Consider the following 18,331-nt stretch of genomic DNA (forward strand, 5'->3'; position numbering starts at 1 on the left):
CGGTTTACTCCTATTATTTATACAAAAAGTGTTACAGCAAGGCAGCTGCCTTGAAAATTCTTGCCATGAAGTTGCCATTTTACAAAAAAAATCTTGACCTCAGTCCGCGGATGACCTTCAATAGTGCTTTTAACTTCCATAAAACTCCAAAATTGACACGCAGCTATCCATCGCTAAACATAAACAAAACATTAACTGACAGAGACCTGAAACATACATGAACATCGAGACTCAAAAGGGAGGCGAACTCCTTCTTCAGATGCAACTCAAAAATAGAGGCACGGGCTGGTTCATTCGTCATCTAAGGTATACGGCTATTCCTCAATGACCCGACACCCAAATTGATCTGAGTCATCTGAGTCGGACGGATGGACCTCTGAGCCTGTAGGCTCTCCTCTTGCTGGCGCACTCGGACCTGCGTTGGCTTCAGAATTCAGCATAGAAAGGCCTCCTGTGACTTGGCGCTGGTTAACATTTGGATTTGCCGTCCTCTGATCTGCAGGAACCCCAAGATGAACAACACCCGAACCCCTAGCATTCTCACACTTTTCAATCGTAACCGAGACTATGAAGGAGGAGTTTGCCAGGGAACACGAATGCGGAAACGGGCAGTGGGATGTGCATTATGCTCACAGTCATCGATCCTAACTTGCCCTCTTCGCCCGCCTCTTCCACTTTTTGTGGCTGGATAATTGAAGCGACCGAACTCCAACGCATCCGAGGATGGGTCCGAGGTGGGGATGGATAGCTGATGGGTGGCACGACCATGGGAACCGCCTCGCCTACTCCCCATTTTGTGCCTTTCTTGCAGCATTTTTATATATCGAGGCTTGACAGAGGGGCGAATGCACAGAGGGGGATGACAGAGAAACGAGTGCTCAGAGAGAAACGGAGATGGAGCACAGACAAATCCGTGAGCCCCTGGAGCCAGAGCTGAGCAAAAGACGCGGATGGAGAAAGCTCTTGAGCTGAGCGAAAGACTGACGAATAGAAACGAACTAATAGAGTGGCTCAGGGAGACGCTCAGAGCAGTGACCTTTATGGAGTTGAAGGCCTACGACGGAACCACGAGAGTGAGGAACAACCTGAGAGCCATTGCGCAATTAACCAAGAGACTGAAGGACAACATTAATGCTGCCATTAATAAAGGTGTGTGAGACCAGCTCGCCATCCCATAACCATTACCTGTGGCGCAATTGGGCTGACACCTACCCACTCGACGGGCCTCCAACGTACTCTTTAGCCTGTCAATCACCCGCATCCAGGAGTTTTAGGATTAATCATTACATCCCCTATTTAATAATATTTATTCCCTACAAATACTTCGTGATACTTTGAATATATTCTCAATTACATCTACATCCATATATTTCATTTTGTTCTTATTCAATGTAGTAAATATATGGTTTTAATGAGAATAATATATTAATTACAAGCCTATCTAGAAGCATAAACCATACTATTAACACTCTCAAATAAAAGCTATTATCTAAATAATAACTACTTACAATTGAAATTTATTGATAAATATTTTTGACGCTATAAAAAATTCACAGAATTGTATTAAAACATCAACTAAACAATACATGTATATTTATGAAATTAACTACTCCTAGTAATGCATTATAATACATGTGAAATTATCATTAATATAGTTTTAAGCATTACAATTATTATTCTAAAACTGTGGATATAACATAATTACTTCTCCTTGGTGAAGATCTCGTCTTCCAAGGCTCTAAGGAAATAAAAAGAAGGTTAATGACCGAAGACCATGAGGCATCTGATACCTTGTAGACCACTAACATGTCATTCCACATGGAGTAGTTATCCTTGAATAATAGTAATGAGTTAGATTGCATTCATAGATAACAATAAAAAATGATTATCTTCACTAATAATTATACATTTTTCTAGTGTTCTTATATTACATCGGTTTAAAATTATAGTATTATTAAAGAATATCTATTTAAATATTATATTAATTGTCAATTTTAAATCATTATTACATTTACTCGAAGTCTAACTTATATACGAAATGAGTTTTTTCACTATCATTTTTTTATTTAATTTTAATTTTAACCAAATTCTAGGAGAGATTTTTAGAAGCTTGAGTTTAAGTTTCTTAAGTTGTAGAATTTGATTGTCCCAAGTTTTTTTAAGGGATGAATTCATTTATGCTTTCAAAAATGTATTTGAGACAAGAAAAAATCACAGTCTTTCTTGAAATTGTATCCCCGGATTATGAAAAAAACTTTTTCATCTATAAATTAGACTAATTATTTATCTATTTAAATATTTTTTAATTTATAGATTTTATTATATTTCTTTGGAATTTTTTCTATTCAATATTCTTACAATGCTTAGTCATTTTTATCACTAGATTTATATGGATAACTAATTCAAATGTTAATGATATTTTAAGTTAGTACATTAAATACTTACCTGTAGCAATTAAGCTTTCTTCTCAATGTTGTCAACATAATATTCCATATTATATTTCTTGAAACTATTATGATGGATAACTATGCACAAAATGAGTTGACTTTGGCTTGTAGCAAAGACAGTTATTAACTAATATAAGGTCCAACCTTTCTACCTAGCACAGATAATGGTGCATGCATATGATACATAATTGTTAATGAAAATTCGAAAATAATATTCTTCGTTGCGACTTAGTGAATATTTAGAGACAAATACAATAATATTAAATTATAAATTAAATTAGATAAATATCTAATGAGAAGTGAAGATTTAACTCAAGTGAACTCTTCCATGTTAGCCTGAATGGTTTCTCGTGGCAATCACAATGCTGCAGACAAAATTGTTAATGGAAATTTGAAAATAATATTTTTTGCGAATGCTTAATGAAAATTTGGAAACAATAAGTAACTCAAGGAATTTATATGAGGGGTTGGAAAGCAATTACACCAAACATTTCTTGCTATCAATTTTGGTTGGGAAGACCCTGCTCATTCCAGCAAATAGTAGAGTGTCATCTTCACCTACCTCACTAGAATTAAAAATTAACGGATAGATTTGAAATTACATCAATGATTCAAGTAGTAGTCTTGTGTACTTGGGAAGATGCATTAGCCTATATTATTTTGGTTTATCACACAATCTTATCCATGGTTGACTCCTACACTTAGACATTGTCTTTGAGCTTTCAAGACATAAACAACCAGATCTCTCCAGAAATAAATTCAATAGTTCAGTCCCTGCCTTCAACCAACTACCAATGCTGCAAGTCGTAAATAGTTTCTCCAGTTTTTCCAATGCTACAATTCCATCATTTTTAGGAAATTTTCAGCATCTTTTACAATTTAACTTATCCTCCAATTATCTTACTAGATCCATGCCTTTTGAGATAGGAAATATGAGAAAACTATAAAATCTATGGTTAGCAGGTTGCAACATGATCGGAGAAATTTATTGGATGTTTTTGCATCAGTTAATGATTCTACCTCCTACAATAACTTCTACCATTTAATAGATTCTAACAAAATATGTAGCACAATATCTTTACTCCAAATTTGGAGAGGTATGTTATAGAAAAAACCCTTACCATTTTTATGATAGTTGGGATATCAATATATGTCTCCATTACCTCCTCATATGAAAATAATATCACTGCTTCTATTATCCTTTTATTAGTTTATTCTCTTTTGAATGAGGTAATTTTTCTTTTGGGCTATTGTTATCAGTTGATATCTTCCATACTCTAATTATCTTTTTAAGTAAGACAAAAATACTTTCCACAATCGAAAATTGAGACATATGTTGAAAAATTCAATGATAAAAAAATAATATAAGAAAAATCTTCAACATAGCTACTTTAGTGAATCTGACTAGTCTTTCTAGATACACTAAAACTACAATTGGAACTTAACCATAGCATAATTCAGATTTCTACACGGAAATAGGACAAAACTAATGATAATCATAATGGGTACCTTGTGGAAGACATCTGGTATTTCTAGATACACTAAAACTATAACTAGAACTTAGCCATAGGATAATTCATATTTCTACGCGGAAATAGGACAAAACTAATGATAATCATAATGGGTACCTTGTGGAAGACATCTGTTTTGGTATTTTCGTAGAATCTAATCGACATTGCAATACATGTAATTAAATTTAGAAAAGCATATCTATACTTTGCTAATTATATCGAGGGATAAAGTGGAAAAAATCATTTTTTTTATAAAATCTGAGATACATACAATTACGGTTTTGAAAGAATAAGCATAATAGGTAAAATGGGCTTGAAACACCAACATTAAGGTCTCAAATGATCTACAAAATATAGGCCATTATCATATCATCCAATGGGATAATTATGAGTACTCATCAATATCATTACGATAGATTGACTCCTGTAAAGTACTCTTTTAGTTAATGTCAATATTCAAAATATCAAATACAAAATACTTAACTTTTTTTATATTCCCTTCTCATGGAATTTATTTTGAAGGAGCTACACTTGATTCACCTTTACCTTCACTATGTTAAGCCACTTTAAGTATATATAAGTTATAGTTAATGTGCTAAGTATTAAATTTTATGCGTAGTGTGACTTCTTAGCAGATACAATGTCTTTATCATACTAGGCTGCATAGTTTGTAGAATTCATTGTGTTAATTATCATAGTGTACTATGGTTTACCTAATTTCAGAGTTAGTATGTTAAGGACTATAAATTCATCAATGTCATTTTTTTTTAATGATAATAGTGGTGAGAGGCCGCATTGTGGAAGGGTTTGTAATTCTCTAAAAGCTTATATAAGTTATGGGACATCTCAGTTTTTTGGCATTCATAATGGCTTTTGGTTAAGGGAAACATATTGCATTAAATACTATAGTGGTCATAGTGATCAAAGGTTATATTAAAGAACGAAAATCATTAGTGGGAGTTAATGTATAGTGCAATAAATATAAATATCTAATAATAAATTTATTATAATTAGTGAATTCAAAGATACATATATTTATATATGTATTTTAAAATGAAAATATTATTGGGAAACCTAGTGGATGCTTCCATATACTTACCCTCATTATTGTAATCCCGCAACTACTGTATTCTATCTAAACAATCCCGCAAAGATTTAGTAATTTTTGAAAGGACTCGGGTTTGCAACACTCATAAAAATATTCAACAAAATTAGGTTTGTCTAGAACTTTCAAATAAATAGTTTATTTATATAATGTATCATTAGAGTTTTCTAATGTATAATCTATCATTCAAATTTTTCTAATCTAAGAATATTTAGAAAAAAAATATAAATTAATTATATTTTTACTATTAATTAAAAAGACTATCAATCCATATGTCTTTTTTATTTACTAGAGAATAATATTATTAATCCATATGAATTCCATTAGGGAAATTTTCTATTAAACAAACTATCTTTCAATTTAATTCTAACAATTTTACTATATAACAAAAGAAAACTAATTATATTTATGCTCGTTGCTTATTTATAATTGCATTTGACCTTTTGAATTTGCGTCTTAACTTTGTGAATTTTCTGTCCACTTTCATGAAAGCAACTCACTTTTTTCTTTTAAATTTCAGCAATAGCTTTTTAAATTTTTTATTTTATTTTTTTGTCATAACCATTTTTGCTTTTTCAAAATTTAACTACTTTTTTAATTTGTAGAGTATTCAACATTGCAATTTTAATTTTTACAATTATCAACTTTTGAAATAATTATATTTTTAAAATTAGTTATTTCCGGATAATTAAATTTTAAGTAATTTAATAAATTAATTTCAAATAATTAGTTTCAATATAATTTTTAGATATTAAAATATTATTTAATTTTTCTTGAAGTAATATAAAAATTATACTTCTGGGAAGTATTGGAGAACTTTGAAAAGCCAAGAAGGAATTAATTTTGATCATTGATTCCTAGAAATTGCTCGAAAAAGTAACTTAAATTACATAAATCGTGAATCAGATACCGATTATGAACATGGTATTTATGGCTCCACAGATTCTAAACGGGCGCCCCCGTAAGCAACGGGTTCTGGTGTGACAAGTAATGTGAGTAGTGGACGCTTGGAGTTCATCCAATGTTCAAACACATTTATGCCGAGTAGGGTTCATCAAACGTTCAAACAAATTTATGCCAAGTAGTGGGCGCCTGTACTTTGTTATTTCTGACAAAGAAAGCGGCATATTCCACTCCAACGATGCCGCGCATGTAGTTTGTTATTTCTGACAAAGAAAGCGGCATATTCCACTGTAACGATGCCTCGTGCGTTTGTTATAAGTCAAGTTTGTTATATTCCCCGACAAAAGCATATTCTCTCACAAGTTATACTCTCACAAAGAAACCGGCATATTACACTCCACCAATGCCCCGTGCGTTTGTTATATTCCCTGAGCCCCGTGCATTTGTTATAAGTCAAGTTTGTTATATTCCCCGACAAAAGCATATTCTCTCACAAGTTATACTCTCACAAAGAAAGCGGCATATTGCACTCCACCAATGCCCCGTGCGTTTGTTATATTCCCTGACGAAAGCATATTCAATGGCCACTGCGTTTATATTATGGAAACTATGAAAACTTACATTCCATGCAACATGGGAAGTACATATGTTCGGTACGGTTCGGAATATACCAGTTGAATGAAGTGAGGAAAGCGCTATACAAATATATATTTCAATTCTGGTTATTTTGGAGGATTTTAGTATGTGTTTGGATGTGTGTTATTTTGGAACATTTTAGTATTTGTGCAAATGTGTGCTTGGATGTGTGGTTGGTTTGAGTCTCAGCCTGAGTGAGCGAGTAAATCTATGGTTAAATATGTTTCGATCTATGAGTGAGTCATCTCCGTGTGTGAATAGAGGAGAAGAGGATTTACAATTTTTGAACTCAACTGTATACATGGATGGCATGCAATTCTATGTATATGGTATAATTTTAAGCTCTCCCATAGCATCGAATTCAATTTATATATATCATTCCTTTCTGTCAATTTGATTGCAAATGTTGCAGGTTTAACTACGTGTTCATGTCATCTTATGCTACAACAGGATGATAATGTTAATTTCTTGGATGAACTTAATGGAGAAAAGAGGAGAGACAAGACTTCAATATGATGTAAACCCTTCAACACCCTTCAACATCCTTCACCAGACAAATTTGAGTTACAAGTATGTAATACCTTTCATTTTTATTCACCAAGAATGGTTCCATGAATTTCCGATGAATTTTCCATTTCTAAATTTAATATTTTATGAATAATGGTTTTCACAAACATTTTTAATAATTGAACTGGTATATCATCTTTCCCATCAACTTGACCAGTTTAATCAGTTTTTAAGTGCTTATTGTATCTTTGTCAAATTAACTCTCTATCTATATTCAATTAAATTTTTGTTAGTTTAATCAATTTATCAACAGGCTTATATTTACATGTCGAATTAAAATTTGTTTTTATTTCAATCAACTTAACTTTACTTGTGGAGTTAATCAACTAGCAACACAATTTTTTACATGAATTTAGCTCGCTTTAGTTTATCAAAATACAAAACTTACCTTTATTCCTAATTTAACTCTCCTCTACAATGCAACTTAATTACAATTTTCACTGGACTATTTATTAAATTTAGCTTTATAAATTTAATTTTATTAAAAATATTTCCGGTGATGTATAGCTTCAGTGTATACTCTAAGTTAAATCTTGCAAAGTGAGTGAACAAATATACATAAAACTCATTGCACGCGATTTGATATGTGAGAAGGACATGTAATATCTCATCACAGGAAGATGAAGCACCTGTGATTGCAGTTCTCTACCCTGGAAGGACATCTTTTCCCCATCATTCCTTCATGTGATGGATAACATTTATGGATAATTTCTTTTTCAACTATGGAATGCTATAGTTACTAAGTTCCGAATTTGGATACTACTTAGATACGATGCCATAAAAATTCAAATAAAAAAATTTCAATTAGGAAAAAAAATAGAGAGTATACATCTTAACTAAGAATATATATATATATATATATATATATATATATATATATATATATATATATATATATATATAGATATATAGATATATATTTTATGTAAGAACGACAATTTTTATTCATTTTCTTCACATTATTTTTAAAATATAAGTAATTTCTATTAATTGTAATTAATATAAATAATTTTAAAATTACAATTCACCCAAATTAAACTAGTTCACTTTTGGCTCCAAAATTTAACTTGTTTTTAAAACTCCAAATTTAAATTTAAAATTTATCACAAATTTTAATTTCTTATTTTTTTGGAAAAATTTAATCCTAAATTCACCCATAATTTTAAAATCTTTCTAAATTAATTTAATAATTAATCCATAATTAAAAATCTAATATTAAAAACTTATATAAAAATTTATCTGTATTTAAAAATTCAAGTACACTTGAGAGCTCAAATTCTTTCTTTTGGCCTTCTCAACTTTCTAAACCCTCGAAGGAAATATGAAATTGAAAAGAAAATATTAGGAAGTTTCATACTCAATTATAGTTGGGATCCTGGAGGAAACTATTGCAAAGGAGTGGGAGGAAGAAGATGCAATGAGAAAAGAGAGCAGGGCGAGGGGGAGGAGCAGTAGGCACCGAGAGAGAGAGGTGGAGGAGGAAGATGAGGATGCGAAGAAGGACTAGGGGAGGGAGGGAGAATAGGCGGAAGTGGCAGAGGGGGAAGAGGCGGAGGAGGGAGAATAGGCAGAAGTGGCAGAGGGGGAAGAGGCGGAGGACGGAGAATAGGCGGAAGTGGCAGAGGGGGAAGAGGCGGAGAAGGGAGAGGGAGAGGAGGGATAGGATGGGGACGTGGAAGAGGCCAGGGAATAGAATGAGGAGGGGGACGATGGAGAGGCAGAAGGGGAGTAGGAGGAGGGGGTGAGGGAGGAATGGAATGAGGTGGAGAGGGAGGAGTGGGAGATAGCGCCTGAGGCAGAGGAGGGGGATGTGTGGAGGAGGCGGGGGAGGAGGTAGAGGCAGAGAGGGACGACGAGGATGGGCATGGGGATGAGCAGGAGGTGGGGAAGAGGAGGTAGGAGGCAAAGGAGGGGTAGAGGTGAGAGTAGGAGAGGGAGTGGATGGCAGCACAAGATGAGGTGGAGGATGATGCAGAGGGGAATGAGGGTAGGGTAGAGAGAGGGAGGCAGAGGAGGAAGAGGATGGGAGGGGTTTGAGTTGTAGATGAATGGGGCATAGTAGGATGAGAAGGAGAAGGAATGGGGGGAATAGAGGAGGAGATTTTCCAGAGGTGGTCGAGTGCATGAGTGGAGACAGGGGGAGGAATAATAGGAAGAGGAAGAGATAGAGGGGGAGGTTGGGGAGGCATGGTCAAGAGACTTGTAAGGGCACTTGGAGGAGAAAGATGCCAATGGGAGGAGCTAACGTGGTGGAGGTGAGGGGAGAAGTGGAAGGCCGAGGAAAAGGAAATGGACGAGGAGGAGGAGGAGGAGGAGGAGGAGTAGGTGGTGGTGGGCAGGATAGGAAGGTGTATGAGTGGGTGGGAGAGAAGGAAGAGGTTTAGGGGTAGAGGGTAGAGTGGGGAGGAGGTGTTGGGGTGAGAGAAACCAGAAGTGGGAGGAGAAGGGTAGGATGGTGGTGGCACAATAGGAGAGCGAGAGGGGAAGTGAGGAGGATAAGCAGTTGTTTTAGGAGGAGAAAGGGAAGGAGAGAGGGGGAGGAGGACAAGGAGGTAGAGGTGGAAGAGGAGGAACAAGGAAAATAATAGGTGGAGGTTTGAGTGGAGGAGGTGGTGGTGGTTAGGGGGAAGAAGGGGAGGAGAGGGAAAATGGGTAGGTGGAGGAGATAGAGTGGGGGAGAGGAGGTGGAGGAGGTAGAGGCGAAGGTAGAGGGTGATATGGGGGCAGAGGATGTGGAATGAGAGGAGAGGAAGAAAACGGTGAGGAGGGGGAGGAGGAGGATGGGGGGGAGGAGGAGATAGAGGAAGAGTGGGGGGAGGATAGGAGGGTGAAGAGGGGAAAGAGGCAGAGGTGGGGGGTGGAGGAGGAGGGGGAGGGGGAGTCAGCGAGGTAGGATGGGGAAGAGGTAGAGTGGGAGGAGTTGGAGGGGGAAGAGGGGGAAGGTGAGGAGGGGGAGGAGTGTGGGAGGGAGTGGGAGGAGCAGGTGGAGGAGTTCGGGGGAGAGGTGAAGGTAGAGTTGAGGGAGGTGGCGAAGAGGAGGCGAAGGAGGCCTAGGTGGAGGCGGGGGAAGTGAGCGAGCGGTGGGGTAGGAGGAGGAGTGTGGGGGATGAGGAAGAGGTGGGAGGGGATGGAGGTGGAGGCATAAGAGGAGTGGGAGGAGGAGGAGGTGGAAGAGGCAGAAGCGACACAGGTGTAAGAGGCATAGGAGGGGAGAGTGGGAAGAGGAGGAGGGGGAAGAGGCGGAGCCAAAGGAGGGGTAGGAGAAAGATGTGGTGGGGGAGGAGGTGTAGAGGGAAGAGGGGTAGGGGTAGTGGGGAAGGGACTGGGAGAAGGCGGTGGGAGAGGCGGGGGAGGCAGGGAGGTGAGGTGGCAATGGAGGAAGAGGCAGGGGGAGTAAGAGTGGGAGGGGGATGAGGGGGGAATGGGTAGTAGTTGAAATAGGTGGAGGGTGAAGAGGCAGAGGAGGGTGGAGCGAGTGGGAGGATGGGAAGGTGGAGGAGTCGAGGGAGGACGAGGATAAGGGGTAGGATGTGGAAGTTGAGGAGGAAGGGAAGGAGGGGGAGGGTGAGGTAAAAGGGGAGTAGGGGGAAGAAAAGGAGGGGTAGGAGGAGAAGGAGGAGGAGGAGGAGGAGGAGGAGGGAATGAGGTAGGAGGGGAAAGAGGTGGAGGGGGAGAGGTTTTTAGGAGTGGGAGGGAGCGGGGGAGATAGAGGTAGGGGATGGGGGAAGGAGGCAGAGGTGGAGGGGAGTGAGGAAGAGAGGTAATGGGATGAGAAGGATGTGGAGGAGGTAGGGGAGGAGGTGGAGAGGGGTGGTGAGGAGGATATGATATGTCATAGATGTGGCATATGATAGTGTAAATATTTATTTTTTATTAATATAAAATAATTTTTTTTTTTTATGTTATGATTCTTGAAAAATTATTAAAGGATTAAATGTGAGAATAGACTTCTAATTTACAAGGAATGAGTTATGCCCAATAAGAGGCAATAAAAAAAAGTTAAAAAAAAGGTTCTCCTTTTTGCTAGAGTTGAATTGTTAGTTTTGCATACTACCAAGAAAACACATGACTTGAAATAAATATGTGATGAGTCGAGCTCACTTAATAGGATTTTTGGAGATAAAAGGGGTTGGATAGAAGGGATATTAGGAAAAAATGACTGTACTAATACCCCAAAAGTAGCAAGATGTTGGTAAGGGTCAAGGAAATGTAAATTGGAAAAGGACTACTATTTGTTCTCATGGGAAGTAGGAGTTAGAGCTTTCAGGGTACTATTGGAAGCATAGTTCTTTTTTGGGAGGAACGAAATAGCCTATAATTTATTTATGACAAGAAAATCTTAGATAAGTATATCCTAGTGTAGCTGGGTTTTTCAACAAAAAAATAATACACTTGAATGTGTGAAAAGATACAAAAGGATATTATATAATAAATTAGAGAATCTTGTTTGGATGGATAAATATATAAACATGCACATTAACCCTTATTCACTTGTAAAAATATAATTTGTTGTAAGATACTAATGAAAAGAACTATTGCAGGTAAGAAAAATAAATTTATACATAGTTTAACTTGTAAAAAAATAAATGTATATCTAGTTTAGATTGCTATAGGCCAAAGGACTGGAATATATCAATTGGCCATGGAACAAGTAGTCTTGGGTAAAGTAATACTAGGTCCTAATGGAAAACCTTCACAAACTCCCATGACAAGGATTGAGAATACCTCTTGCCCAATTTGTGTGTTCTCTTCTTGAAATAAAATGATAATAATAATAAATTATATACAATCATTATGTAGAAACAAAATATATAGAGTTGACACAAATATCTAATATATATTCATATAATATAAATAGAACAAATATTATAGTATTTTAAACTTTTGATGGTATCACTTCATTACACGCAGTAACAAGTAGATAAATTGTATAAATTATTCATACAAATAAAAAGAAAGATTTACATTGTTGGGGCTATAAGACGGCATAAACTATTTTCTCATAATTAAATATTTTCATTAACAAAGAGAGGGTAAAACCCTTCAATTGAAATCGATATACATGGCTTGTTTTGAGTGTCGAGCCTTTTGGGAAAATCCCTAGTTAGATATGGGTTTTCTTTACAGTCAAACAACATCAAATTTCCTTGTGGCCAACATCAAGTGACAATCGCAATCGACATTGAAACCCTGTAAAGTGGAAGTGTTGGATAAGTAATTGAAGGCCAAAATGTAGGTGAAAAAACTTGCACTAATTTTAACCCAAAGAGAATGTTGCAAGATAACCCAAATTGGTCATAGACGAACTTACAAACACAAGAAAGGAATTCCTTAGTTTGGATTGGAATCACTTTAAAGTCATCAGTCAAAAGAACGTTACAAAGGGTTTTGAGATAAGTAGAGTCTAACCTTAGTAATATAGATGACATCCTTTAATCTGATGCTCTGTAGTAAAGGGAATAACAATAGTATTGTACATATATGCTTGTACAAAAGAAAACTATATCGAGATGAGAATCGAGTTATGGTCAGACCATAGAATGAAAATTATGGAAAGATTGTATAATATTGGAAGGAAATCCATGTATGAATGGTAGTTCATTTTGAAATCATGGAGAAAAATAGAAATTATTCTTAAATCCTTTGAGGGAAGAATAACCAACCTATGATACATCGCAACCACAAAGTTCGAAGTCGAAACTTACAATAATATGAAATATGCAAGAATGGCTATACTATAACAAAGATAAGTGAATTTAGAGGAAACAAATACCTTGTGATGGCTTACCGAAGTATTGCATCCGTACCACATTTTACAAGGAGTATTTTTCTAAGAGTGTGATATGGACATATGTTTTTCACATACATTGCAAATAGAATCACATCATCCCAAAACATCAATGTTATGTTTTTGAGAAACCTCATTGAACGAACTATATTCAATATAGTAAGGTTCATTATTTCAACTACATAGTTTTGTTGAGAATTGTATGGAACTATGCTCTAATGTTGAATCCCATGCTTGGGGAGATATATTTCATATTCGTTAGAGTAAATATTCCATTAACAACATGAAGAGATCCAATATGTGATTATGCTTCATATCCAATCCATACGTGAAAACCCTTAAAATTTTTGAAAGCTTGATGTTTACTTTTCAATAAGTACACCCAACACATTCCAATGTAATCATCAACATAATTATTCATACATTTAATTTCATTAGCATAAGGAAAATGAGTACAGCCACACAAATCAAAATATATATGTGCAAGTTTTCTACATGAATAAAGGGGCCTTCCTAGCGAATGTGAACAAGGAACAATAGATTCATTAGATTGCTAGTGAACGTGCACAAGGAGAAAGTTATCCCAACAATAATAGGATACAATGAAGAAGAATTTAGAAATGATTATGCATATCTGTAGTCCCATACAAATAAGGAAGTGGAAAATCCCACATATATTTAGTAGGGTACCCAATTAACATATATAATGCTTAAAGTACTTAGGTATAACAAAATAAAATCGTTCAGTTTTCATTCTTTGGAAATTAAATCACCCATGCAGAGGAAGGGACATGACTAAGTAGAGAAAAAAATGAGAGAATATTGATGGATATTCTATGAGTAGGATAGTCTATGAAGGGCCATGACTAAGTAGAGAAAAAATGACAGAATATTTATGGATATTCTATGAGTAGGATAGTCTAGAGCTCTTGGTAGAACAAATAATGTTCCAATGTAAATAAGGTCGATAGTTTTCCACATAGTAGAGTAATTTTTTTGGGGTAGGTGTTACCTATCCTAAACAATGTGTATTGTTGAACAATTATCTCCTTGTTAACAAAAATTATTACCTTTCCCATTGAGAATAATAACATGATACATTGTTGAATAAAACTAACATATGGGGAGTAACTAACAAGGAATAAAGTTGTGGGTCATTTAAAGTTTGCATGTTTTGAGCCTTTGTGACATAGTACTGATGAAAATCCTCAATTGGAAGGATGTGTACATTTCATGATATTTTTTATTTGAAATGATGAAATACAATTTAGGATGCATAAATGTAATTATATTACAATTTAGTGAAAGAAACAATGGATGCATCTTTTATTTCGTTATATTTTTTTATGCATGTCCAAGTTTATTTTACCTTCATGGCTTCTTTTGATGACAAGGAGAACTAAGGAATTTGTAATTTTACATATATAATAAAAATATGAACATTTTTAGTAGAAGAGTCGCAATAGGAGGAGATGTAGGTGTTACCTATCCTAAACAATGTGTATTGTTGAACAATTATCTCCTTCTTATTGAGTGTATATCTATTGTATTAGATTTCCATATATTTTAATGTTTTTCCTAAAATATATTTATTAATTTGTCAATAAACATAGAAAATATATTTTTATATTGTAATACCATTCTCTTTCAAATCACTTGGAAGGTGTCTTACATATCTCACATTCATTCAAAGGGAGATTTTAGTGAATAACGAGGTTAGTGAAAGATTAGTACGTGTATAATGGATTCATGCATATTTTTATTTGTATCCTTTAAATTATTTTTCTAAAAATGCATTTTATTTCAATACACAACCTCACGATTTAACTTAGAATTGATTAGACAAAATGAAAACAAAAACAAAACAAAAAATTTAATATTAAAAAAAATCATATTATATATATAGATATATATATATATAACGAGATAACTATGTTTTTCATATCAATTTTTTTTTTGTTTATGAAAAAATATATTTTTTATTATTTTTTCATGTTTATGAAGAAATATTTCAATTCGATTTTGGAGACACATGTATTGTCAAAAAATGAAGCATTATGTTTAAGAGAAAAATAGATGAAAATATCATATGAATTAGAAAATTTCAAAATAATATGCCATTGGATAAAATATTCCTTCGTAAGTCCAACACCTAAGGACAAATTTTTCTCTAATTTCACTAGGGTACAAAGAGTTGGTCAAAAAAATTTGCATAAGAGGTACTGGAAATGTTTATTTTAAGACCTCGAAAGCAAAATCATGCTTGGAGAGCTTAAATGCTAGATCGAGCTCGTAAATTTTCAATTCAAATATATTAATAAATCTAATTTCTTAGCACTCAAAATGCTTGATCGACCACTTACAAATGGATGGCTGGATTGGGTGGTTAAACTACTTGATCACGTGCTCCCTCTCTTGCCAAAATGTGTAACCTAGATCCATGCTATTCATCCGTGCTACATCATAAAGAAAATCCTTCTCCATTGATGGTCCATCATCATAACTGAAAAGCATTCCATGGAATCCATTTCTCTGAGTTAGTTAGTACAAAATATGGTAATGTGCATGCATGATGGTGTTTATAAAGAGGATAATGGAAAGGCATATAGACAATAACATATAACACTTATTTCTAATCTCTTTTATCATGTCAAAGTAGGTATGGATTGAATATTCAATTAGCATTATCACTAAATTTAGAAAAAATTCAAAACATATAAAATAAAAATTTTTGAAAATTTGATATTAAAGGTTTTCTTTTTCCACGTAATCTAACTAATAGAAAAAATGGCCTTTTGACTGAAATTTTTCTAGCTAATTTGAAACAATGAAAAATCACAATATTTCTTGAAATTGTATTGATGGATTCTAATGAAAAAGCCAATACCTCTATAAGTAAGACCGTACCTTTTTTGTTCAAATAATTTTCAAATAATATTTATTCTATTAGAAATAATATTATTTATATTTAGTGTTTTATTTTTCATGATGGTGTCTCCGAAATATTCTATTCCATCAACATTGCTTTCCATTGTGCAAGGTGATTTATAATACAATAATATTAAATTATAAATTAGATTCGGCTCAATACAAAATGATATATTCTATATTTATATTAACTAATATAATTTATTATTATAAACTTATTGATAATTAATAAAAAAAATATTATTTATTTATTATTATTGTAAAATATTTTTAGTGTTGATGCAAAATCTTAATCCTAGTTGAAAACAACTCCGAATATATATGTCACGATCTTCCAACGTATAAAAAAAAAAAATTTAAATCACTTCCTGGTCCCAACTACTTTATCATTCATACATATGGTTTAATCCTATCTATGTATAAAGACGTGCATTGTGTTAAATGTTCACGGTTGTTGTTGACTGTAAGTGCTCTCCCTCTTATACGGTTTATGGTCCATATGGCAACCTTAACACATTTGGTTATATTAGTGTCAACTCCCGTCATCGGTGGCAACCCATGCATGGAGCCTCTCTTACCTTACCTACCCGCTCCAGGTGGCAGACCTACCATGCTGAGGCCACGTGAGACTTGGGATAATGTGCTAGGGTTTACGCGCCAGTTGATGGACGGTGAGGATGGTAAGAGGAGATCCAAGGGTCCGGATTCAACTAAGGGTTTACTGATGGTTTATAAGCCGCTGAGCTATTTTTCCGCTGCCATTTGCTCATTTCTCCGCATGGTGGAGGATGTTCAGCTCGGCGGTGGCCCTTTTGCTGCAGCTACCGGCCCTGCGACACTTCCTTCAGGTAATGTTAAACCCTATACCAAGACCGCCGACTGTATTACTCTTCTGTGATTGTTTTGAGGTTATAAATAGAGTCTTCATGGTGTTCTGCGGTCATATTATTTCATGCGTATAGTGTATTGAACTAATCCCCTGCTTTCACTGTGCTAGGGACTGGCTCCACTGCGTCGAGGATTTGCTACGATACCGTAGCCATTCAACAATGTTAGACTACCGTGGCTTCTCCAGGTATTTACCCATCGTTGTTTAAGCATGAACTGATTTTCGGGTTGAAGGGTGAAAGATATTTTGTGAGTGCTGTATGGAATCGGTTCTAAGAGATGAAGGAATCCCTTACCAAGGTTTTCCTTAATGCTTCAGGGTTATATTTCCGGCAAACCCTGGTTCGAATGTGGTCAGCCCTTCCATGCCGGTACCAGCGTTCTCAAGGTCTTTATTCCTATGTTACTAGATGTTTGTTTAGGGTTTATTGAACAGTCCTGTAATATTCAAGAGTCTTGTCCCTAGGACAATGGCCGTATGGTTGTGTCTCTACTGCGGGAGTTCTTTTATCCGGAAGCATCATGCTACCTTATGGATATTGGTATCGACCCATACTCTAAGCACATGCATCTAGGTTATGGCATACAGTTAATAATTCCTTCTGCATTGGCATGTATTTACTGTTCAAACTTATGTAAATATTCATGGTTTCGAGCTTAACGTATTTCTTCATCAGAAAGGAAACCCCTGTTTCCAAGTTTATGCTATATTCTTCCTGTGAATATAACCTCTGTTTCCGATTATGCTTATAATATTTATATTAACGCAACCTCCGTTTCAGGTTTATGTTTACAGACCTTGTTTTGATACAACCTCTGTTCCAGGTTTATGCTGATAGAATTTGTGTTAATATAACTTCTACTTCGAATAAATGTAAAGTGTATTCTGGGTATTGAGAGGATTAACTCATCGGTTACCGTTTCGTTATTCATTATGACAACAGGGTTATTTTAGTTTCTTATTATGGATATTTTAGAATCGCCCAGATTCATTTGTTTTCCCGGATAGTCTCCGGTTATCGTGGTGCAGAGAGTTCTTCCGCTGTTACACCACTTGATATGCACTTATTTTATGCATTTCCATTCACACAGTACTATTTCTAGAACTGCTTTAGTTTCCTATGTTTATAACATATTCACAGTTGCTATGCAGATGTGTGCATTCATTTCTATCCTGTTAATAAACATCGATTTACATATGCCTACCTCGCAATGTCTATATTTATATCAGATAATGTCTATATTTATATCAGATAATGTCTATATCAGATAGACTGTAAGCACCATTCCAGTACTTATAACATGTATCAGTTTTCCTATATTTACCTGTAATGTTTACAGTGGACAGTCTCTGTTTCCTTGCTTAATAACTAGCACTAGCATATTCTTAGCACTGATTATTGACAGTAACCTTACTTTTACGTTTATAAGCAACAAAGAACTGTTTTTCATTTCCTTCTAATTTTCTAATACATAGATTAAGGAAAAGACTAAATCGGGTGATTAATTCGTACCTGGTTCGCCAGCTACAGAAGTTAATGCTCCAGATGTTCACATG

General features: G+C 35.1%; 1 protein-coding gene across 1 annotated transcript; it reads left to right on the forward strand.

Annotated features, from left to right (window-relative positions):
• The first annotated feature begins 950 nt into the window (after positions 1–950).
• On the forward strand, positions 951–17,416 carry LOC149253075 (uncharacterized). Its single transcript, XM_089454358.1, has 4 exons — positions 951–1,149; positions 16,622–16,733; positions 16,883–16,960; positions 17,093–17,416. The coding sequence occupies exons 1-4, from the start codon at positions 951–953 to the stop codon at positions 17,181–17,183; spliced, it is 480 nt and encodes a 159-aa protein (XP_089310484.1). The 3' UTR covers positions 17,184–17,416.
• The last annotated feature ends 915 nt before the right edge of the window (positions 17,417–18,331 follow it).

The sequence above is a fragment of the Pinus tabuliformis genome, chromosome 7 (genome assembly GCF_031772625.1).
Source record: "Pinus tabuliformis cultivar Carrire ecotype Pingquan chromosome 7, CPIR1, whole genome shotgun sequence".
Taxonomy (NCBI): Eukaryota; Viridiplantae; Streptophyta; class Pinopsida; order Pinales; family Pinaceae; genus Pinus; species Pinus tabuliformis.

What these genes read in the sequence shown, in the direction of transcription:
- LOC149253075 (XM_089454358.1), top strand. Translation starts at nt 951, where the DNA reads ATGGAGAAAGCTCTTGAGCTGAGCGAAAGACTGACGAATAGAAACGAA. An exon ending in TAATGCTGCCATTAATAAAG is followed by an intron (nt 1,150 to 16,621) that starts GTGTGTGAGACC and finishes ATGGTTTATAAG; the next exon opens with CCGCTGAGCTATTTTTCCGC. An exon ending in CCCTGCGACACTTCCTTCAG is followed by an intron (nt 16,734 to 16,882) that starts GTAATGTTAAAC and finishes TCACTGTGCTAG; the next exon opens with GGACTGGCTCCACTGCGTCG.